Raw genomic sequence first — 23,840 nt, 5'->3', positions numbered from 1 at the left:
AGATGTCTAGGCTACTTTTGATTCATAACATCAAGTTAGGTTCTGAGTGTGAGACTATTGATTGGAGTGGAGTGCGGGTCTTTGAGTCCACATCACTTATCACTACTCCTTCAGGTAATTCCATGCTTGCCATGGCGCATAGTGGCAGCCTTGGTAGTTTACTCCTGCAAATGTATCCTTAGTTATTTGTAAGTGTTTTCTATGTGCATTGTTTTATCAACTTTTAGCTGATCAAGTATTGAACAGGGAACTAAAAATGTTACCAACAACGTTAAATTAGTTAACATACTTTTGGTCATGTAGTGTATGTGGACGGACACCTGCTCATCGAAGGTCTAATTTCAAAATCATTGGCATGAAAATGGAGTTGCCCCAACCCTTGCTGCTATAATATCCTCCACTCTTCTGGAAAGGCTTTCCACTAGATGTTGGAACATTGCTGCGGGGACTTGCTTCCATTCAGCCACAAGAGCATTACTGATGTAGGGCGATTAGGCCTGGCTCGCAGTCGGTGTTCCAATTAATCTCAAAGGTGTTCGATGAGGTTCCACACCGATCTCGACAAACCATTTCTGTATGGACCTCGCTTTATCCTCAGGGACATTGTCATGCGGAAACAGGAAAGTGCCTTTTCCAAACTGTTGCCACAAAGTTGCAAGCACAGAATCGTCTAGAATGTCATTGTATGCTGTAGCATTGAGATTTCCCTTCACTGAAACTAAGGGGCCTAGCCCGAACCACGAAAAACAGCCCCAGACCATTATTCCTCCTCCACCAAACCTTACAGTTGGCACTATGCATTGGGGCAGGTAACGTTCTCCTGGCATCCGCCTAACCCAGAAGCGTGAATCACCACTTCAGAGAACGCTTTTCCACGGCTCCAGAGTCCAACGGCGGCGAGCTTTACACCACTTCAGCCGACACTTGGCATTGCGCATGGTGATCTTAGGCTTGTGTGAAGCTGGTCGGCCATGAAAGTCCATGTCATGAAGCTCCTGGCGAACAGTTCTGGTGCTGACGTTGCTTCCAGAGGCAGTTAGAACTCGGTAGTGAGTGTTACAACTGAGGACAGACTTTCTTTTCACGCTTCAGCACTTGGCGGTCCCGTTCTTTGAGCTTGTGTGGGCTACCACTTCGTAGGCTGAGCCATTGTTGCACCTAGATGTTTGCCCTTCACAAATAACAGCACTTCCAGTTGACCGGGGTGGCTCTAGCAGGGCAGAAATTTGATGAACTAACTTACTGGAAAGGTGGCATCCTATGACGGTGCCACGTAGGAAGTCAGTGAGGCCATTCCATTCTTCAGTTAGGCTATTTTACTGCCAATGTTTGTCTATGAAGATGCATGGCTGTGTGCTCATTTTATACACTTGTCAGCAAAGGGTGTGGCTGAAATAGATGAATCCACACATACTTTTGTATATACAGTGGGGCAAAAAAGTATTTAGTCAGCACAAATTGTGCAAGTTCTCCCACTTAAAAAGATGAGAGAGGCCTGTATACTTCAACTATGACAGACAAAATGAGAAAAAAAATCCAGAAAATCACATTGTAGGATTTTTTTATGAATTTATTTGCAAATTATGGTGGAAAATAAGTATTTGGTCAATAACAAAAGTTTATCTCAGTACTTTGTTATATACCCTTTGTTGGCAATGACAGAGGTCAAACGTTTTCTGCAAGTGGAGTGTGACTGTTTGAGGATGTGGACAGGTGTCTTTTATACTGATAACAAGTTCAAACAGGTGCCATTAATACAGGTAACGTGTGGAGGACAGAGGAGCCTCTTAAAGAAGAAGTTACAGGTCTGTGAGAGCCAGATTTATTTTTTTTCTCATTTTGTCTGTCATAGTTGAAGTGTACCTATGATGAAAATTACAGGCCTCTCATCTTTTTAAGTGGGAGAACTTGCACAATTGGTGGCCAACTAAATACTTTTTTGCCCCACTGTATATATATATATATTGTATTTGACTACTTCTCCAATCAACTAGCTCATTGTTTGGATTCAAGTACCAGTTCAGATCATCCTTGATCCTCATCTCTTTTTTATCTCATCTCCCATCTACTGGACCAAAGGCTGGACCAAAAGATACAGAAATGGAAGCAACTATCACTCACTACACCCAAGATTTTCTCAGAAATGTTTAACATATTAAAACAACCCTGTGCAGGGAGCTGAGCAACAGCCTTAATTAAGCAAGACGGGATCTTGCGGAAACAATGCAGATGACGGGGCGGTAGGAGACTAATTAACAAACTTAAGTCTGTTGTACTGCTCGGATTACGAGTGCACACATCATGCACAACTGGGGCTTTTAAAGTCACGGTCCATAAACAACAAAGGTTTACTACTGAATGGTATCATCACTGATAGAGGTCTAGACATTCTCTTTCTCACTGAGACTTGGCATCAGCCCAATGAGTACATATCCCTCCACCAATTCCCTCCATCTGGCAACACCTACCTGGACTGTCCTCGCACATCCGGACAGGGTGGCGGATTGGCTGTAATCTGCAGGACTGACAGCACTGTGATTTTACTGCAGCTGTCCGGTTTTGAATGAATGCCTTTCAAGATCAATGGCTCTGTATCAGTACTGTCTGTGTTAATTTGTTGGCCTCCCTAACTTTCCTGCTGAACTATCTGAGCTACTAACACCCCTGAGCCCATGCTATGCTAGAGCTGGGTGATTTCAACATACATGTCGTCTCCCTTGACTGCTGTCTCTCTACCGGCCTGGCGGATGTCCAGGACAACTTTGGACACCAACAGCACGTGGACTTTGCCATCCACAAGAAAGGCCATAAACTGGACCTAGTCTCCACAGGCGTGGATCTCGCCAAATTGGAAGGAAATGTGTGAGGGCTGTCTGACCATAAACTTATCACCTTCACCCTAGCTATTCCTTTACTCATTCGGCCCAAGAAACGCTGCATTCAGTTTAGAAGTCTGAAAACTGTAAACACTGGCCAGCTTACTAAATAGATCTCTACCTGCCAGTTACTGACTCTGGCTTAATACAACACATCGCCTCCCTGGTACACTGAAGAGCTACGCTCTTTCAAAGCAACTGGCCCATTGTCTAGAACAACCGTATAAGAAAACTAGGCTAACTATACATGCGCAGATGTAAACTCAGCAAAAAAAAGAAATATCTTCACTGTCAACTGTGTTTATTTTCAGCAAACTTAATATTTGTGTATGAACATAACAAGATTCAACAACTGAGACAACCTGAACAAGTTCCACAGACGTGACTAACAGAAATGGAATAATGTGTCCCTGAACAAAGGGGGGGTCAAAATAAAAAAAAACAGTCAGTATCTGGTGTGGCCACCAGCTGCATTAAGTACTACTGTGCATATCCTGGACTGCAGCAGATTTGCCAGTTCTTGCTGTGAGATGTTACCCCACTCTTCCACCAAGGCACCTGCAAGTTCCCAGACATTTCTGGGGGGAATGGCCCTAGCCCTCACTTTCCGATCCAACAGGTCCCAGATGTGCTCAATGGGATTGAGATCCGGGCTCTTCGCTGGCCATGGCAGAACACTGATATTCCTGTCTTGCAGGAAATTTCTCACAGAACGAGCAGTATGGCTGTTGGCATTGTCATGCTGGAGGGTCATGTCAGGATGAGCCTGCAGGAAGGGTACCACATGAGGGAGGAGGATTTCTTCCCTGTAACACACAGCGTTGAGATTGCCTGCAATGACAACAAGCTCAGTCCGATGATGCTGTGACACACCGCCCCAGACCATGACGGACCCTCCACCTCCAAATCGATCCCGCTCCAGAGTACAGGCCTCGGTGTAACGCTCATTCCTTCGACGATAAATGCGAATCTGACCATCACCCCTGGTGTGACAAAACCGCGACTTGTCAGTGAAGAGCACTTTTTGCCAGTCCTGCCTGGTTTGTGCCCATAGGTGATGTTGTTGCCGGTGATGTCGTCTGGTGAGGACCTGCCTTACAACAGGCCTACAAGCCCTCAGTCCAGCCTCTCTCAGCCTATTGCGGACAGTCTGAGCACTGATGGAGGGATTGTGCGTTCCTGGTGTAACTCGGGCAGTTGTTGTTGCCATCCTGTATAGAGGTCGACCAAATATGATTTTTCAACGCCGATACCGATTATTGGAGGACCAAAAAAAGCTTTTTTTAAAAATGTATTTGTAATAATGACAATTACAACAATACTGAATGAACACTTTATTCTTTAAGTGAAATACGGAACCGTTCAATATTTTGTGTAAGGGGTGGCATCCATCAGTCTAAATATTCCTGTTCCATTGCACAACCTTCAATGTTATGTAATAATTATGTAAAATTCTGGCAAATTAGGCGGCCCAAACTGTTGCATATACACTGACTCTGCGTGCAATGAACACGAGAAGTGACACAATTTCACCTGGTTAATATTGCCTGCTAACCTGGATTTCTTTTAGCTAAATATGCAGGTTTAAAAATATATACTTCTGTGTATTGATTTTAAGAAAGGCATTGATGTTCATGGTTAGGTACACATTAGAGCAACGATACGCACCGCATCGATTATATGCAACGCAGGACACGCTAGATAAACTAGTAATATCATCAACCATGTGTAGGTAACTAGTGGTTATGATTGATTGATTGATTGATTGTTTTTTATATGATAAGTTTAATGCTAGCTAGCAACTTACCTTGGCTTACTGCATTCGCGTAACAGGCAGTCTCCTCATGGAGTGCAATGAGAGGCAGGTGGTTAGAGCGTTGGACTAGTTAACTGTAAGGTTGCAAGATTGAATCCCCCGAGCTGACAAGGTGAAAATCTGTCATTCTGCCCCTGAACGAGGCAGTTAACCCACCGCTCCTAGGCCGCAATGCCCCCTAACAAATCCATGCCTTTCCGGCCAGTGGCCGTTGTGTCCTTGGGCTGAATATAATCATTATTTCTCCCGGCTGCGTGCTCCGAAGCACCTCTCATTCACATGTCTCTCTCAGATATCTCAATTCTTATCAGAATTGACACATCCGAGGCGCATATTAAAGATATTGGAAGAACTGTCTCCACATTTACTTTTTGTCAGCCAACAAGATGAGTAGGCCTAACGAACAGCAAAAGCACTAGCCTATGTCAATCTACTATCCGCCATAGTACAAAAGTTGACCTATTCTATTCTGTGTGAGAAATAAATATTCCAAACATAGTCTGGGACAGATGTAGGATGCGATGGATCCCAAATTAATACAATCACTAGCTTAATTATTTATTTTTTTAAACAGTGAAGCTGATGCAACAGATGAGAACATTTAGCTTAAAATGTAGATGAACTATTTGGCTTTCTTCAGTATTATAAGCGCAGCAATGCGCACACGGCAGTAGGCTGTAAGTACGAATGTTCCAAAATGCAATCAATTAGCGGAAAAACACCATTCTCAAAAGTGACCACGAATCTGATTATGCATGCATTTTATGGTGAAAATGGTCTTCCCCGAACTTGAAACTCACACAGTGTGTGTGTGTGTGTGTGTGCCAGTTAGGCTCTACACCCATTGTAAAGCAAATGAATGTGCTTCATTTTAAGAAGTCATTTGGCTACTATACACATCTGGGATAAGCTACATGTGCAACTATATTTTGAAAAAGTCTGGGGAAAAAACGGCATGCGCTGTTTCTTGCATTACTGCATTCAAGCTGGTGATAGGATATTCACAAGTGATAGGGTAATATTGTCACCCATCAGACTATTCTTGATTTGATGTTGTCTTTACATATACTAAATAATATATGTGTGAATTTGTTTTTGATTTAGAATGGACCATTGTCACGCTCCTGTCTCAAAACATGGTCAGGGGAAAACATACATGTCATCTATGCACTTAAATAGTGAATGGATGACGCTTTTCCCGTGGTTCCTTTCATGCCAGCCAGGTAGGCTACACTCCTGTTGTACAGAGAAGCAAAGTGCTTAATATTAGGAAAGTTGAGAAAAAAGTATAGTAGGCCTAGCCTATAGAAAGCTGTTGGTATCCTCCTTTTTTTAAATAGAGAACATCAAACCTATATTTTTTAATTGCATAGTCTATAGAAATGTTGCGTAACATGAGCTACTGGGTTCTCATGAAGTATTTGATTACATTTTTGAGTGATTAAAGGGACAATGGAGTGCTGAGTACCAGGTGGTTAGCAAGTTTGGTAGGCTACTAATGACCAGCAGCAGCATCAGAGCTTGGAAAAGCCTAATTGCCGAGACTACACAGTCACGTAAAAATTGACTCGTGACCGCCGATGTGGCGGTAATACGGTCACCATAACAACCCTACCTCCAACCTGTGAATAATTGTGCTACCTCAGCCTTCCCAGAACGGTGCAATCAATACCTGTGATTCTTCCAAAGCAAACTTTAAAACATGAATTGCATCTTCCTGACCTCCCAAGCCTCTTTAATTGAGCTACCAAGTCCTATGCTCCCTGAGTCAAGGTTCTCCACCTTCACCACAGTCACTGCAGCTGATGCAACCAAGCTGGTTAGGACAAAGAGGCCCACCACTTGCTTAGACCTTATCACCACCTCCCTTGTCAAGACCTGCTTACCTGCTCTGGAGCCTTCACAGAAATGATCAACAAGTCCCTCATCACTGGGTGTGTCCCTCATTCAGCTCAAACTGTCCGCAGTCACACCAATACTTAAGAAGCCTGGATCTGACCATGACAACTTCCAGAACTAAAGGCCTATTTCCAACCTGCCCTTCCTGAGTAAGCTCCTCAAACGTGCTGTTTGTAGCCAACTCCAAAGCCATCTGGCCACCTACTTGAGCCCTTCCAGTTGGGTTTCAGAGCTAGACACAGTACTGAGACTGCCCTGGTAAGGGTCACTAATGACCTCATGAATGCTGACTCGGGTTGCCAGCATCCTCTGACTGCTGGACCTCAGTGCAGCATTCAATACGCTCAGCCATGCCATCCTGCTAGACTGCATGGAGAAGGGCCTGTCAGACACGGTCTTGTACTGGTTCAGGTCCTATCTCACTGATCACTACTAGTTTGTAGCCATCAGTCCTAGTAAGTCAGACAGAGTTGTGCTCCGACATGGGTCCGTACTGGGGCCACTACGGTTTTGTATCCACATTGGGAACATCTTCAGGAAACACGAACTGGGCTTTCACTTTTATACTGACAACACACAGCTGTATGTCTCCACAAACACTGCCAATGGCACTGCACTCCTGGTCAGCTGCCTGCAGGACATCAAAACATGGATGCAGTTGAGTTTCCTGCAGTTAAATTGCAACTAGACAGAGGTCTTCCTGATTGGCACTATCATTACCAACATCAGCAGCTACAGCCTCAATATTGATGATGTCAAGGTCCTCCCCTCCAGTCAGGTTCGCAACCTGGGTGTGATATTTGACAGTCAGCTCTCGTTTGAGGCGCACATCAAGAGTTTGACCAATGTCAAATTTTCCATGTAACTCCCTTTTTGTTGGCGCATCTGCCAAGTGCCTTAACAGGCTACAAAATGTCTCCAACGGGTCCTCACGTGCTCACCCACACCTCCCCCCGCAAGCACATTACTCCAGTGCTGTTCTACCTCCACTGGCTCCCCATATGCTCACGCATCGACGACAAAATCCTGGTTCACACCAACCAAGATATCCACAACTCTGGACCCAAGTACCTGTCTGACCTCATTCTACCCTTCTGCCCCACACGCACACGTCGCTCCTCCAGTTCTGTTTCCCTTCAGCCCTGCAGCAGACTTAATAACTACGGGTGACAGGGCTCTCAGTTGCGCGGCTTCGAGGCTGTGGAACTCACTTCCCGACACTATTAGGGCTGCAGAGTCTCTGGCCCCCATTAAGGCACAGCTCAAGACTGTGCTGTTCAGAAAAGCCTTCAAGGTCCTCTGCTATTTCTGTTCTCATGTCCTCCGGATCTGGCGACAGCTGTATATAGCTTTGATTTGTTTTCTGTGTTTTGGATCGTTGCTGTTGTTATTATTTTGTGTGCCTTGGGTTGAGAAAAGCGCTTTACAAATTAAATGAATAATAATAATGCTTATCATAACATAAGATTTTTCTGCAGTGGTAGTGATACCATTCTGTTGTAATAACAGCTGTGGATAGTCATGATAGCGTTGTTCGATTGACTTCTGTAGTAATAATAACATGTGGTGGTCATAATAGCATCTAAAGTAGTCAAAATGACATGTCATAATAAAACCTGTCATAACATCTCGCCCTGTCAGAATAACATCTGTAATAGTCATAATAGCGCGATGTCATAACATCTGTAGTAGTTATGTTTTTTTCTTTTGTTACGAAAACATTGTCATAATAGCATCTGTAGTAGTAATAATAGCATTGTGATAACTTTTGTTGTAGTCCGACTAGCATTATGTCATAATTGCATCTGTAGTAGTAATGTCTGACTTACTCCGCTGTAAGGTCATGGACTACTACAATGTCATTGTAATATCTTAGTCGTTATTTAGTTGTGGAAATACTTCATTGATATCATCATAGTAATCTAAGATCCTAATGAAGTCATGAAAATGCTACAGATGTAGTACATTGGTAGCCTAAAGTCTTATTGGGTTTTCATGGAAATGCTACAGTGAGGTCATAATAGTACTTTTTCTGAGTAGTAATAGTCCCAGTCGGTGTTAGATAGAACGCCTGTGGGGAAAACAACCTGTGGTTACCTAGGTTACCCCATTGGCTCACAGTAGAAACTTGACCCTTTTCAAACGCAATTATCTTGTTGTCTCCTTGTTTTAGTCAATTACAAAACTACATTTAAGAAAAGTACATCATGTATAAAGGTTCCTTTTCAACATTGCCTGCTCCAAAGAGTTCATACTACTTAGAAAAACACTATATTGTAGGGCTTCCCTCATTCCCCTTTTCATGAAGGTGCTAGCAGCCACATGAGTGAGTGCAAGCTAGCTAGCTACCGACTGGAACATTTAAGCTAGCCAAAACCAACGACACAGACTATACAGTTACAAGTAGTGAGTGGAGTTACACATGGGCTATACTAAACAAGTTAAATGTCTTACCTGTGATGAAATGTTTTCCACACACATAGCTAGGTGTAGCCTACTTGGACAAAGTCCCCACATTTCCCTCTCTCCCACACCGAATAGCCTGAAGCCTCTTCTCACTGGATTTTTGACCTGGTTACATGTACATTGAACAACACAGCAGCTTTTTGGGATGTTTTTTTCTCTCATTCTGTATAACCCCAAAAATATTTTACCATTGGGGGTGAATGGGAAAGAATGGTTGTTTCCCCCAAGTTGTGGTCGAGGGGAATTTCTTATTACGTGAATATCAACTCGGAGTATGTCTTAGGCTTTTGTACAGCAGTAGAAATGCTGTGATGATATCATAGTAATACGGGAGTACTTTGCCTTCTACTGCAATTATGGGGCTGTAGATCATGACTCGCCGTTCCAAATGCCACCCTATTCCTTAGTGCACCACTTTTAACCAGGGCTGGTCAAAAGTAGTGCACTATAGGGTTTAATTTGGGAAGCATAGAATTATGTCCCTGTGGAGAAATGCTAGGAAGTTAGTATACCGACCCCTTCCATAGGATTGTCCTCTGGCTGAGCCATCCTGCTGATAATGATTAATATCTCATTTGGGTAACATCAACCCATGCCAATGGGCTGTTAAGGCCCAGCTCTGATTTAATTTCATAGTGGATTGATGAATCATGTATCATGACACCTCAGCAGTCACCTAAGGTGTCAGGAACGCGTCAAAGTACAAAAGGGCCAATATCTACTGCCACTAGATGCTTCAATACTGATCTGAGCAGCCGTATAGTAGGCTGCACCTTGAGCCAGCTAGCCAGCACACAACTCTCCAAGATGGACATGGCTATTCCGGTTTTGAGAATGAATGGGTGTCAACCACCAAGGGCAGGGGAATCCTTCTGGGGACAAGTCAATACAGTCCCGTGTAGCTCAGTTGGTAGAGCAAGGTGCTTGCGATACCAGGGTTGTGGGTTCGCTTCCCATGGGGGACCAGTATGTAGTAAAGTATGAATATGTATGCACTCACCACTCTTAAGTTTCTCTAAATAACAGTGTCTGCTAGATGGCAAAAATGTAATTGTAAAATGTACACAACTCTTAGCTACTGTATATCCAGGGCAGAAATGGATGCTTTTCTCAAAGCCTATAGAGAGAATCCTCCCCCTCCCCTGTCTTCGTTTTCCCTACCCCAGTCTTTGATGTGGACCTCTGCCAAGATCCTGGGGCCCCCCGAAATCAGTTACAGAGTGGTGGGTAAAAAGACACAGATGCAAGCTAGGCCTATCTTTTCTCTCTTTCTTTCTCCATCCCTGTTGTTTTCTCTCACCATATGTGTATCTCTTTTTCTATACCTCCCCCCTTTCTCTATATTTCCCTCCATTTTATTGTTACCTTTTCCCCCCTCTTTACGTCTCTTCTCCGTCTCACTCCCTGTCATTCCCTGGTGAGAAGATGAATGTGCCTGGGGCAGCAGGGTGGAGCCGCCGGGCCGACAGCCTCGCTCCGCCATTGGTGGATGCGCCTGGCTCTGCTGGGCGATTGTAAATGCTGCGGGATTAATGAAGAATGCCCACAAGGTGCCCATTGTTGACCGTCTGCCCGCCGCTGCCCCGCTCAATCTTCCACAGAGACACTAAGCCACTTAACCACCCAGCGGGACCAGAAGGAGGGGGTGTTCAGGAGGTCCGGTGCGAAAACGAGCGCCATTCTCCCAGGATCACGTCCTGTATCTGTCTTGTCTGTCTCCATAACCGTGTCGGTCCCACCCAACCAGACAGGCTTCAGTTAAGCTGCATTTCCAGGGCGTCCGACGATTTCCGATTCCGACTTGGTGTGGCACTAAAGCTTGTATACATTTCTCCCGGTGAGGCCCTGTCGTGTCTCCCTCACCCCAACCCCCACCTCCTTTTGTGTGATCTGAGTTCATCTGGGAGTCAGCGTAACCTGCACACATTGCCAGACTGGTGGGTTCTTAAAAGGACAGTTCAAAGTTAATTGGGCAGTTAAAGTTAGAGTCCTTAATTATAACAGTAACAAAGTGTTCTACCCATCCCTGTTTTGTAAAAAAAAAACTAAGAGATGGAGCTGGAGAAATGTAACTGCTCTAAATTCATAGACAAAGCTATGGATGCAAGGACTGACCATCCATTATATCAACATTATAGTTTGAACCATGTTTTAAGGCTATACAGTGTTTGTTTACAAACTTTGGAGTAAAACAAAAGTATATTTTGGGTTCTGATAGGATACAACAGTTGAACTAAACTCATAAGACAAGTATATTTTACGCTACTGCTACTCTCTGTTCATCATATATGCATAGTCACTTTAACCATATCTACATGTACATACTACCTCAATCAGCCCGACTAACCGGTGTCGGTATGTAGCCTCACTACTGTATGTAGCCTCGCTACTGTTATTTTCCCCTACTTCTTTACTTATCTATTGTTCATCTTTTTTGCACTGTTGGTTAGAGCCTGTAAGTAAGCAGACCTGTTGTATTATGCGCACGTGATAAACTTCGATTTGATTTATTCTTCAAGAATAAATGGGTATTTATCATTCATTTCTACGTTTTTTTTAAAATACATAAAATGCTGTATTTAAGAATTCTAGCTGTAAAGGGACACTTTTAAAATTAGTCTGACAATTTCAGACCTCAACTCGGGTGTCAAACTCATTCCACGCGGGTTTTTGGACATAGACAACCTGGTCAGGGGAGTTCCTTACTAATTAATGACTTTATTAATCTATCAAGTACAAGGGTGGAGTGAAAACCCGCAGACACTCTGTTGGAAAAGTTTGACACGTGTCCTAACTGGTCTAATGGGGGAGGTGTGTTCATGTTGCACGCCATCTGTTATGTGGGCTAGATCCAGCTGTTTGCCTCAATCACAAATGAATGGAAAAGATAAACACTATCTAATTTCCAAATATTTTCCATTCATTATAACTTCAGCCATATAGCCTGGTATAGTGTATCTACACAACCAATGGTGTGGGATGTGGACTTCAGACCACTTTTAAAATCTGAAGACGACAAACTTTGATTTTAAAGCCCCGCTACCCTCCAACCCAGCGCCCTTTATTCTGCCACTGCCAATGAACTTGCAGTTCAACAATGGCAAGGTAGCAAGGTCAGTCTTGTCAGCTTCCTGCTCCCTCCATTGTCTGGCTGTGAAAGCAGGTAATGGTGGGTCTGTCTGGCCTGTCTGGAGAGAAAGAAGGCCTGATGGATAGGCCGCATTGAACTGGAGGTTGAGACGAACCACGGGGAACCTGAGGAGAGGGATAGAGAGATAGTCAGACAGATTACGCCATGGGATGTGGAGGGAAGGGGGATGCTTTGTTCCGCAAGAGACTATGGCAGGCAAGCTGGTCAGTCACACGAGAGAGAGAAAGGGGGAGGGAGGGAGGGAGAGCGAGAGACGTCCTTCCTCCGGTGTTGGAGGCACTCAGTGGGGCATGCAATGATTGACGTGGGGCAGTGGTCACAATCACGCCTGTCTGTCTGCAGGCAATGTCCCCCTGCCACAAGTGTGTTGTTTTAACCTGGGCCTTTGTCTTGTTCAAAGGCCATGTCCAATCTCTCTTGAAATGTAGACTTCAGGTTGGTTTACTCATTCAGATTCTGAAGAGTGGGATGTTATATCCTCGTTATTGTATTCCATGAATCACTTTTCATAAAAGAGCCTTTGCCCTCTTCAGCTCCACCGGTGTTCAGAGTTTACCCACTTTTCTTTAACCACTAAGACAGTCAACCATTTCCCACATACAACTACACTGCCAGAATCTGGACTGGAGCTCCTTTTCTGACCTAATTGAACGTCATTGTGGATTGTTGGGACCAGGAGCACCACAGCCCCTCTGTTCGCCAGTCGGCCGGTGGCCAGTTCTTAGGCTGGGCACGGTCTGCCTGACGCCAGCTCTGCCCCAGCCCCCAGGTGGCAGGGGGAAGACTGGGATAAGGGGCGAGGGCAGGCATTAGCCTCGTTAAAGGCTTCTTTGGCTTTGGTAGTCGTCCTCGTAATGTTTTTGTTCCCCCTCTCTTTTGTTGTCCAGTCTGACAGTAGTTAAGGTAAGATCCTGTTACAATGACAGCCAGGCCATTTAAAGGCATTGCCAGGGACTTTGCTGGGTTGAGAGGTTTCCTATGTGAGCTGCTTTCTTGTCGGCCTGAGCTCCATTAGCCTTTGCTTGAGGCATAGGACTTGCCTACATCAACCTTTCTGAAGCTTGGTGGTCAGAAGTGTATCCATTGTCCTGGAGGAATCTATGTATACTTTGGGCAGATCAGAAGAAGAACTCGTCTGCTAAGTTACACAGAGCTTTGTAGACCGAAGAAATTTGAAAGCCTCTGGTTATGCTCATTTTTAAGGCTCAGCATGACAAAAAATATCTGTTTAAGATGGACTAAAAAGTAATAGTAAAGTAATATTACGACTATTTGGCTTGTTTCCAACTAAGACAGATTCTTAGCTAATTATTACATCTAAATGTGACTTTATATTGTTTGATGGGTAGGTCACATCTCGGTGAAACAATTTTGTGACAAAAGATTAAGCTGCTGACTGAAATCTGACCTAATTCAGAGTCCTGTGGTCATTTTAGGATGTTAGTTGTGTTTATGCAGCAGTCCAATTCAGGTCTTTTGGCAATTATTTGCATATCTCATACCTATCTAAACTGTGTAAAATGTGTAAACATTTACAACAACAAAAAACCACATGGAATCTGATCTTTTGACTTCCAATATATACCACTTCCATATGTGGATCTCAATTCTGATACAAACCCTATCCTCCATATGCAGCCTCTGTCAGGGCACTCATATCAGATTTTTTTTTTGCTCTGATGTGTTTCTTATTGCGCACAACCTGCCTTTACCATGACAACCACCAACTTTTTAAGGAACAGGGATGGGAAATGAGCATTGCATCTGCGTGCTACTTCAAATGCTACATCAGTGTGAATGCGCAAATCTGATATGGGTCACATTTAAAACTGTGTGTGGAGGGTCAGAAAGAGATATCGGATATAGAAAGAAAATCTGATTTAGGGTGGCTGTGTAAACAGCTTCTGACCTCAACATTAAGTTATTCAGAAGAACATTTGCCTGAGAAACTCTTAGTCGATGAGGCCCAGATGCATCAGTCAGTCTCACCCCTCTTCAAGGCCAGGCTTCTGCTAGACTCACACTCATTCAGGGAAAGACTATGAGCACAACGAACTGGCCATAATATCTGCACTATTACCCACTGACCTGTAATATAATGAAATATCTAAATAAGGGAACAGAATACATTAAACCAAATATCCAAATGTCTTTTTTCCTGTTTTTTATATATTCATGCGTATGTGTTGCATTAGCTTTCAAACTAAACTAAACTCCAGTACTTTTTACCTGGACTTAAAACCGGAAACCTTGATTGCTTTGCGTTGGCCTTGTCAGCTAAATAAGATGAAGGAAGACGGATAAACAAATGGGATAATTGATTATGAATGATTGTTTATTTAACTGTCTTTGCTGCCCAGACATATGGGCTTATAAGACACTATGGTTGCGTCCCATATGCCACCCTATTATCGACATAGTGAACTTCATCTGACCAGGGCCCATAGTGTTCTGGTCAAAAGTAGTGAACCACATAAGGAATAGGTTGCCGCTTTGGGACGCACACTAATTTGACTGATTTATTTACAGCGTGTGAGCAAACAACTCATCTTCACACATCCATAGAGATTGCATACCTACCAGTAGCCCAAAGCAAAACCAAACAAATAAATTAATATGTTACAGGAGCAGCCCCCATCCATACATCATCGTCTTGGAGAACCGTCCTGACTGCTGGCCCGTTCTGCTGCTGGAGATTGACGACTTCATCCAGCAAGCCGCTGACAGGTTAGCTAAAGGGGTTTCTTCCCTGGCCAGCCCCGGGAACGAACTAGAGGTGAGGCCGAACTGCTCGGCCTTCAAACATGTCCAAGTCATCTGGTCGTTCAGCTGGAGCGTCCTCCATAACTCATGACATGACTGTCAGCTAGTTCACCTGTTTGATTTGTGTTCTTCTTCGAGGTGTGATATTATCTACTTTTAAATATGCTTTACAGTTACATTTTACTACATGGACGTGCAAGTGTGTGTTTAACACAGATTTCTCCTGTGTGTGTGTGCATGCATATAACACGTGTAGGGGTGAGTCTGTGTACGTGACCATGTTGGCCCCCTTCCTGCGCTACCTGTACTGTGAGCCCCAGCGGCTGCCAGAGTACGCTCTGCTCAGACACAGCCTCCTCAGGGTCCTACTGCCCCCCCAGCCGGGGGATCACAACCAAGAAAAGAAGAAAGACCAGGAAACTGAAGAGGACCCGGGACAGAGCCCTGTGGTATGCCACAGCCTGGTTCGCTGTCTCTACGAGCTAGTTCCTCACATGCAGGTGAGACGAGATTGATTTTCCTTTTTGTTTCTTTGAGGAAACACACTATTTACAGTATAGACATGAACCTGTGAACCCACTATAGCATAGCACAACACAGCACATGTGAAAGACACAACATAGCAGGTATGGTATGATCATTGACGCGGCCTGTGTTATGTCTCCATCTTCAGGTGGACAGTGTGGAGGCAGTGTTGGAGCTGCGGGGCCTCGTGGAGGCCATGATCCCGGCTCTGGAGGTGGCCGACTGGGGGAGTGAGCGGGCCCAGCTGGCCCTGCAGCTGCTGTGTGCCTGTCAGCTAAGTCTGAAGCTTAGTGGAGACTGCAGACCACTACTCCAACTACTGCACCAGCTCCTCCCCACCCGCACAGAGGTGAGCCAGCCGGGCAAGCCAAAATAGTTGAAAATGGCTTCCTCACCTTGTCTTCATCTCCTTCATCTGCACAGATCAGTAAACAGTTTGTGTGGGTTCTAATGAGATCAGCCTCTTGCTTCACGCTCTTTCAAGCGTTGCCGCTGTTTATGGTTATGTTATATTTCTGAGAAGGAAGAACCCCCAGCAAACCGTTTCCCCACAGACAGACACAAAGCACAGCAACTCTTTAGCTTGTTTGTCTGCCTGTGGCTGTGGAGGTTTGTTAGGATTCTGTCGACAGCTCCCGCTCAATGTATCCAGATCCGCCTCGCGGTGCGATCCTAATCTCCTCAAAGCATTGGTTTGGGAGCACATACAGCTCCAAAGATTCCTCCGGGGGTCGAAGACTGAGAGGGAATCTTTGGAGCTCAGTGTGCTGCGCTTACGATCCCTGCGTTTTCAAGACCCCTCGGGGTTGGGATGTGTGTGTTTGTGTTGGGGGGGGTAGGAGGGGGTTGTCAGTTTGTATTCTCACTTCCTCGAAAGTGCGTGCGTGTGACTGTGCATGTGTGTGTTTTTCCAGGAGTTCCCTGTGGAGGACATGATGGTGGGCTTGGCTCTGCTCCTTCTCGAGGCCTCAGCGTCCCAGCAGACCGGGCTGCTTACATTGGGTATCAACTCTCTCTCAGCTTCCTCTCCTTACACAGACTGGTCCCTCTCTCTACTCCTCTAAAATCACCTCTCTCGCTCTTTCCTTTTGCCTCTTTCTCTACTACTCTCACCTGTCTCACTCTTCCACACTCTTTCCCTCCCCCACACTTGCCTCTCTTTTCTCTACCTTCCCTACATGCACCTCTCTCTGTCTCTCTCCACTATTCTTGCCTCTGGCTATCCACACACTCACCTCTCCCTCTCTCTCCATCCCTACACCCCAACTCTCGTAATGATCATATCTTTACCCCCTGCAGCCCTAAGTCTGGCCCCCCCAGAGTGTGAGCGACCCCCCTGGGGTACCCCGGTGCTGGTGCTGCCTCTCCTGCAGGTCCTCTCCTGCTCATCCCTCATGGAGCCCCTGACGGACTCCCGCACACACACACGCAACCAGAGCCTGGCCCAGAGCCTCCTTCAGAATGCGCAGAGAGAGTCCTCCAAGCCTGCTGAGGTAAACAAATGCACTTCTTAGGGTTCATTTCTATAAAGGCCTACTCACAAAAAAACTTGAAGCGGGATTTACCTCCAGATTGGCCTTTATTTATGACGTGCGTGAGAGGAGCAATGATTAATGCCAAGCAATGAAATATGCCAAGTTAACATACTGTGTGTCATACTGTAAATATTATGCCCTGCATTCTTGTTAGCATATGGTCTTTATACCCATAGTTCTGCCAACCCCCCTCCAACCCTCATCTCCCCCTTATCCCCACTCTCTTTCCTACTCTTTACCAGAAGGTGTCCCAGTTAGCCTTACCCCTCAGCCTGTGGTCCAGTGAGTTGCTGGTGGCCACCCAGGTCCTACGCCAGGTGACAGGGGACCCGGTGGCGGCTAGCGAGTGGCTCTTGGCGGTGACCTCGGCCCTGCCCCTGAGCCAGCGCGTCCCGTCTCCCCTCACCCTTACCGTGGCTCACCTGGTGGTCACCGGTCAGCAGGACGTCTGCAGACTGGCCCTGAAAACTGCAGCTGCCATCGCCCAGGCAGACCCCGCACAGGTAGCTACTGGAAACCGCATGCTGAAGCCACATTTGATTAAAGTTAATGTTGACCACATGCAGGACCCACATTCATATATAACTGTAAGTTATATAAAGTTAAACTCTAGGAATTACAGAACTGTTATACTTTTTTTGGGTGAACAATAGTTTTTATTGAATCACTTAAAGATGCGTTAAAAGGTTTTGTATAATTTCAGCCAGTAGTTCACGAGCCAAAACGGGTCCCCGAAAATTGTGCACAACGTCATCCTGCAAGAAAAATACAAAAATGTTACGAATATCTTGTTCAGAACGGTAAACGGGGGCAAATCGCTTTGAAACTGAAAACAAAAATGTGCATTCTTATTCCCTGTTTCACTCTGCTTCCAAACAATTTCTCCCTACTGAACACAACCCTGTTTGTTGCTATCACTACAGTGCATATGGAAAGTATTCAGACCCTTTGCTATGAGATTTGAAATTGAGCTCAGGTGCATCCTGTTTCCATTGATTATCCTTGAGATGTTTCTACAACTTGATTGGAGTCGACCTGTGGTAAATTCAATTGATTGGACATGATTTGGGAAGGCACACACTTGTCTATTAAGCTCCCACAGTTGACAGTGCATGTCAGAGCAAAAACCAAGCCATGAGGTTGAAGAAATTGTCTGTAGAGCTCTGAGACAGGATTGGGTTGAGGAACAGATCTGGGGAATGGTACCGAACAATTTCTGCAGCATTGAAGGTCCCCAAGAAGAAAGTGGCCATCATCATTCTTAAATGTAAGACGTTTGGAACCACCAACACTCTTCCTACAGCTGGCCACCCAGCCAAACTGAGCAACCGGGGGAGAAGGGCCTTGGTCAGTGAGGTGACCAAGAACCCGACCATCTCTGCAGCCCTCCACCAATCAGGTCTTTATGGTAGAGTCGCCAGACGGAAGCCAGTCCTCACTAAAAGGCACATGACAGCCCACTTGGAGTTTGCCAAAAGGCACCTAAAGGACTCTCAGACCATGAGAAACAAGATTCTCTGGTCTGATGAAACCAATATAGAACTCTATAGCCTGAATGCCAAGCGTAACGTTTGGAGGAAGCCAGGCACTGCTCTTCACCTGGCAATACCATCCCTCCGGCTTAAGCATGGTGGTGGTAGCTTCATGTGGCAGGGATTGAGACTAATCAGGATCGAGGGAAAGATGAACGGAACAAAGTACAGAGATCCTTGATTGAAACCTGCTCTAGAGGTTCACCTTCCAACGGGACAACGACCCTAAACACACAGCCAAGACAACATAGGAGTGCCTTCGGGACAAGTCTCTGAATGTCCTTGAGTGGTCCAGCCAGATCCCTGGACTTGAACCCGATCGAACATCTCTGGAGAGACCTGAAAATAGCTGTGCAGCGACATTCCCCATCCAACCAGACAGAACTCGAGAGGAACTACAGAGAGGAATGGGAAAAACTCCCCAAATACAGATGTGCCAAGCTTGTAGCGTCATACCTAAGAAGACTCGAGGCTGCCAAAGGTACTTCAACAAAGTACTGAGTAAAGGGTCTCAGTACTTATGTAAATGCAAAATTTCAGTTTTTATTTGCAATAATTTTGCAAACCTTTCTAAAAACCTGTTTTTGCTTTGTCATTATGGGGTATTGTGTGTAGATTGATGAGGGGAAAATAAAACGATTGAATCCATTTTAGAATAAGGCGTAACGTAACAAAATGTGGAAAAAGTGAAGGGGTTCAAATACTTTCCGGATGCACTATATACCACCGGTTGAAAGGCAAAGGATTAAAACCGTCAGACACTGTGACCCCGGAGGACTATCACCTGCTATAGACAATAAAGAAATGTCACATTGTATATCACCCTTATTTGCAGCGCTCATTAGATGGCTTAGTGCACACCTTTTGATTCTGTAATTGCTCCCTGAGCGCCTGTTGTTCTGCTAGTTAAGTGGGGAGCAGTAAGTTATTGGTGCCTTTTATACCCATGGTATTTCCTTGTACCCGTGTGTGTGTGTGTGTGTGTGTGTGTGTGTGTGTGTGTTTGTGTGTGTGTGTGTGTGTACAGTATGAGGCGTGTTTGTGTCGTTACAGTGTGTGTGTGTCGACACCCCATATACAGTTTTTATGGGCTGATTAATTTCTCCTTTACACCATTGGCTTGTGGGCTAATTCCCCCCCCCCCCGACCTCTATGTCTCTCAGTAACTAGGAGGCTAAATCACAACACCACCACTGCCGCAGCCTGCAGGCACTAGGGTGCTGCAAACACGAGATTTACAAGCCACAAATAGAAACACGCTAGGCTACTATCTACAGTATAATTCATGTTTTCTACTTACGGTCTTGTCACTACAATGCTAACTTGTAGAGTCTTCAGGCACTGCAGTGCAACAACGGAAGGAAGGACCTAGTCTTTAACCAAGAAGAACAGACAACACAATTACCAACACAATAATCAACCAACACAATAATCAACCATTCAATCACCATCTAAACTCTGTACACTCAATGCACTGTTGTAAAGATCTGTGGCTGTTTCAAGCTTCTCAGAGTTGGAGTGCTGATCTAGGATCAGGTTCCCCCTGTTTAAGTAATCTTACTGACTGAAATGTGAAAGGCAAAACTGATCCTACTCTAGTAGTTTGACACCATATGGCCCCAGATTTTTACAACAGTGCATTTAATGTAATTGCAGAGGTGGTTGGTTATTGTATTGGGGAACACAGGTGGCCGTTCCCTCGAAAAGGCACACAAAAAAAACGGGAAGGGAGAGAGCCCCCCCCCCCATGATAAGCCATGCAGATGTTGGGGTTGCTAGGCAACAGGGCAAGGTGTGGGCGAACGGGGAGCGATAAGCGCGTTATGCTAATGAAGGCATAGCAGTGGCAGAGGCGTCGCCGACAGGGGACTGAGGGTCAGAGAAGGACACCTTTCTCTCAGTGTTTTACTCCCGGAAGGAAGGAAGGAAGGAAGGAAGGAAGGAAGGAAGGAAGGAAGGAAGCAAGGAAGGAAGGAAGCAAGGAAGGAAGCAAGGTATGGAGTAGTGGCCTTAACCTCTGCTCTGACACAACCGTTTGGGGCGCCCATTGGGGCATTTCAGAGGATTCCCTCAAAATGTAATTGGATTTTTAAGAACTGAAAATAGCTCTTTCACGGCGCACTTAACTTAAGTCCCTGGCCTTTGAAGCTAACGTTTTTGGATGAAACCAATTGCACACAATTTCAACCCAAACCAGGGGGCAACAGAGTTAGGTGGAGACATGGAAACGTATAGTAGTGATGAAAGTAGAGAATGGTAGGCACACTGACAGTGACGCGGAATTCTATCAATCCAATGCATCCAATGTTTGCGCTAACTGGTAAGTGACATTCCTGATCTCACCATGGAGTCTATAAGATCATGGATACTGGCCAAGTTATGAATGGTCCAAGAGAGGGAAGCCTGCTATCCATGTGGAGGGGGGGGGGGCAGGGAGTTAATCCCGCGCCGTCTCAGTTTACACTGTTGGGGGTAGGAAGGGCTATATGATTTTAGGAGGGAACCACTGAGCATTCCTATTCCGGAGGTTGTTATTAAGCCTTACAGTGCCTTCAGAAAGAATTCATACCTGTTGACTTATTCCACGTTTTGTAGTGTTACAACCTGAATTCAAAATGAAGAGAAAAAAAGGTAAAACCTCACCTATCTATCTACACATAATACCCCATATAGTGAAAACATGTTTTTAGAAATTCTTGCTAATTTGTTGAAAATGAAATACTAAAATATCTTATTTGCATAGGTATTCACATCCCTGAGTCAATACCTTGTTAGAAGCAGCTTTGGCAGTGGTTACAGTTGTCATTATTTCTGGGTAAGTCTTTAAGAGCTTTCCACTCCTGGATTGTGCAACATTTGCCCATTTTTTTATTTTCGAAATTATTTAAGCTCTGTGAAATTCGTTCACTGTCTTCTTGGTAAACAACTCCAGTGTAGATTTGGCCTTGTGTTTTAGGTTATTGTCCTTCTGAAAGGTAACTTCATCTCTGAAAGGTAACTTCATTCAGCAGACTGAACAAGGTTTTTCTCTAGGATTTTGCATGGGCTTAGCTTAATTTATGTTTTATCCAGAAAAACTCCCCAGTCCTTAAAGATGACAAGCATACCCATAACATGATGCAGCCACCACTATGCTTGAAAATATGGAGAGTGGTACTCAGTAATGTGTTGAAGGCACTGCATCTATACCTTATGTACTTAACGCAAGAACACAAGGCTGTTCCACTTACTTGCGTAGCAAAAACAAGCAAACAAATGCAGCATATTTTTGCCTGTGTACCTATCTGGCCACAGTTTTCTATTTGGCCAATGGGCCTGCTGTTTGGCACCCCTTCACTATACTGTATGGAGGGTTGGCTGTATATTGGACGTGTGTGCATTACCTAATTTGTCCTTATTGCTTTCTATAATAACAGATTCATTTTCTCTCAGTTCCCTTTCCATATTCTCTAGTCTTGGCCTGGGATGATGATGATGATACCTCCACTAGAACTGACACTAATTTGGCTGGGGTTGTCTGTTTGTTCTGCCCCCAAGGCTCTATATGTTTGTCAGGGTTTGTGGGAGAGAGAGGAAGCGTACTTAGGTGTCTTGGAATGGCAAAAGCCTCCGGGACAAGACTCTGCTTTTGTACAACAGTGTGTCAGCTGTGGGGGGTTGGAAAGAAGGAAGGCGAGAGAGTGGGAGTGAAAAGCGAGAGACAGAAGTAAGTTATTAAGAAAGGAAGAAATTAAGGAATGAGGAGCTCCTTGAGAGCGGGGGAGGGAGTGGGGGGAACACCAGCGCAGGAACGCGACTTTCAAAGTTCAAAGCCCGACGATTCCTTTGCCTCTTCCTTGCGCTGTGTGGCGGCGGGGGTGGCGGTGGCGGGTGAGATGGATCGGTTGTGACAGTGTGCAGCTTAGCGCGGCCTGTAATGATGTGGGTGAGAAGAACTCAGGCAAGAATGTAGAATATTACCCCCCCCCTTACTCCCACACTACCCTATACAAGAAGAAAAGTGCTTCACGTAAACATGCTTCAACTAGTGTGCCCCCGTCTATCCTGTCCGTCTGTCCGTCTGTCACTCACTCACTTTCTCTCTTTCCCACCCCCTCTTTCTCTCTCTCTCCCTCCCTCTCTTTCTCTCCCCCCCCCCTCCCCTCTCACCCCTCCCTGTCTTTCCCTCCCTCGCTCTCTCTCTCTGCAGGTCCCATCCCTTCTTCATGTTCTGTTGTTTAAGCTGGGGAAGGAGTGTGACCCAGACTTGTCCCACGCTGTGCTGTACTCGCTGCCAAACTTTGGGACCCACAAGGTACTTACTGCACTGCACACGGCTGGCCTGTTTGAAAGGCTGAGTCATATCCCCAAACAGTGGAAAAATGCTATACTTTTAGCTGCTATAACTAGTAGTAGGAGTCTCAACGTCAAAGGACAGTGCTCAGTTTTAGAGAAGACTTTGCATCTCATTGCCTCACATTGATTATGGTCAAGAAAGACTTAACGCCAAGCCTTCCAAGAAAGCTTCCTGTGTACCAATTTATGCATGAGTGTCATTGAATAGTGTATTGGCTCAAACTTAACATCATACTTTATGTTGACGTGTGTCTGTGTGTGTGGCTTCCCCTCTCTGACATGTGTTGTGTGGTTGTCAGTTGTGTCTTCCCCAGGTGCTCCACACTCTCCAGATGCTGGGCAGCGCCCCCAAGCTGAGGGCCGTGGCACTGCGCCTCATGACAGCTCTGTGGGAGAAACAGGTTAGTGATGTTCTTCATTACACAAAGGAATTTCTAAAGATTGTTGACATCCAGTGGAAGCGATAGGAACTGCAATAAGGTCCCTTAGAAATCTGTATTCCCAATGAAAACTCATTGAAAAGAGTGTGACCTCAAAAAAAACAATCTGAATGGTTTGTCCTCGGGTTTCGCCTGCTAAATAAGTTCTCTTATACTCACAGACATGATTCAAACCGTTTTAGAAACGTCAGGGTGTTTTCTATCCAAATCTGCTAATAATATGCATATCTTATCTTCTGGGGATGAGTAGCAGGCAGTTTAATTTGGGCATGCATTTCATCCGGACGTGAAAATACTGCCCCCTGTCACCAAGAAGTTAACTTCCTGACTGATGTCTTGAGATGTTGCTTCAATATATCCACATAGTTTTCCATCCTCGGGATGCCATCTATATTGTGAAGTGCACCAGTCCCTCCTGCAGCAAAGCACCCCCGAAAATGATGCTGCCACCCCCGTGCTTCACGGTTGGGATGAGGTTCTTCGGCTTGCAAGCATCCACCTT

General features: G+C 45.2%; 1 protein-coding gene across 4 annotated transcripts in view; it reads left to right on the top strand.

Annotated features, from left to right (window-relative positions):
• Nucleotides 1-23,840, top strand: part of focad (focadhesin) — a 63,721-nt gene that overhangs the window by 6,873 nt on the left and 33,008 nt on the right. For 2 of the 4 annotated variants that reach the window (XM_021615173.3, XM_090183860.1), the window contains 8 exons: nt 14,834-14,935; nt 15,228-15,471; nt 15,645-15,845; nt 16,411-16,498; nt 16,796-16,989; nt 17,274-17,534; nt 22,753-22,857; nt 23,198-23,299. In XM_021615173.3, coding sequence (XP_021470848.3) covers nt 14,834-14,935; nt 15,228-15,471; nt 15,645-15,845; nt 16,411-16,498; nt 16,796-16,989; nt 17,274-17,534; nt 22,753-22,857; nt 23,198-23,299 — 1,297 coding nt within the window. The remainder of the gene's footprint in view (nt 1-14,833; nt 14,936-15,227; nt 15,472-15,644; nt 15,846-16,410; nt 16,499-16,795; nt 16,990-17,273; nt 17,535-22,752; nt 22,858-23,197; nt 23,300-23,840) is intronic. The other 2 variants (XM_021615174.3, XM_090183861.1) reach the window with 1 other exon arrangement.

Source organism: Oncorhynchus mykiss, chromosome 9 (genome assembly GCF_057628025.1).
Source record: "Oncorhynchus mykiss isolate SJ-2025 chromosome 9, ASM5762802v1, whole genome shotgun sequence".
Taxonomy (NCBI): Eukaryota; Metazoa; Chordata; class Actinopteri; order Salmoniformes; family Salmonidae; genus Oncorhynchus; species Oncorhynchus mykiss.
Note: the sequence above shows the minus strand (reverse complement) of the source record. Positions and strands in the feature narration are given on the sequence as shown.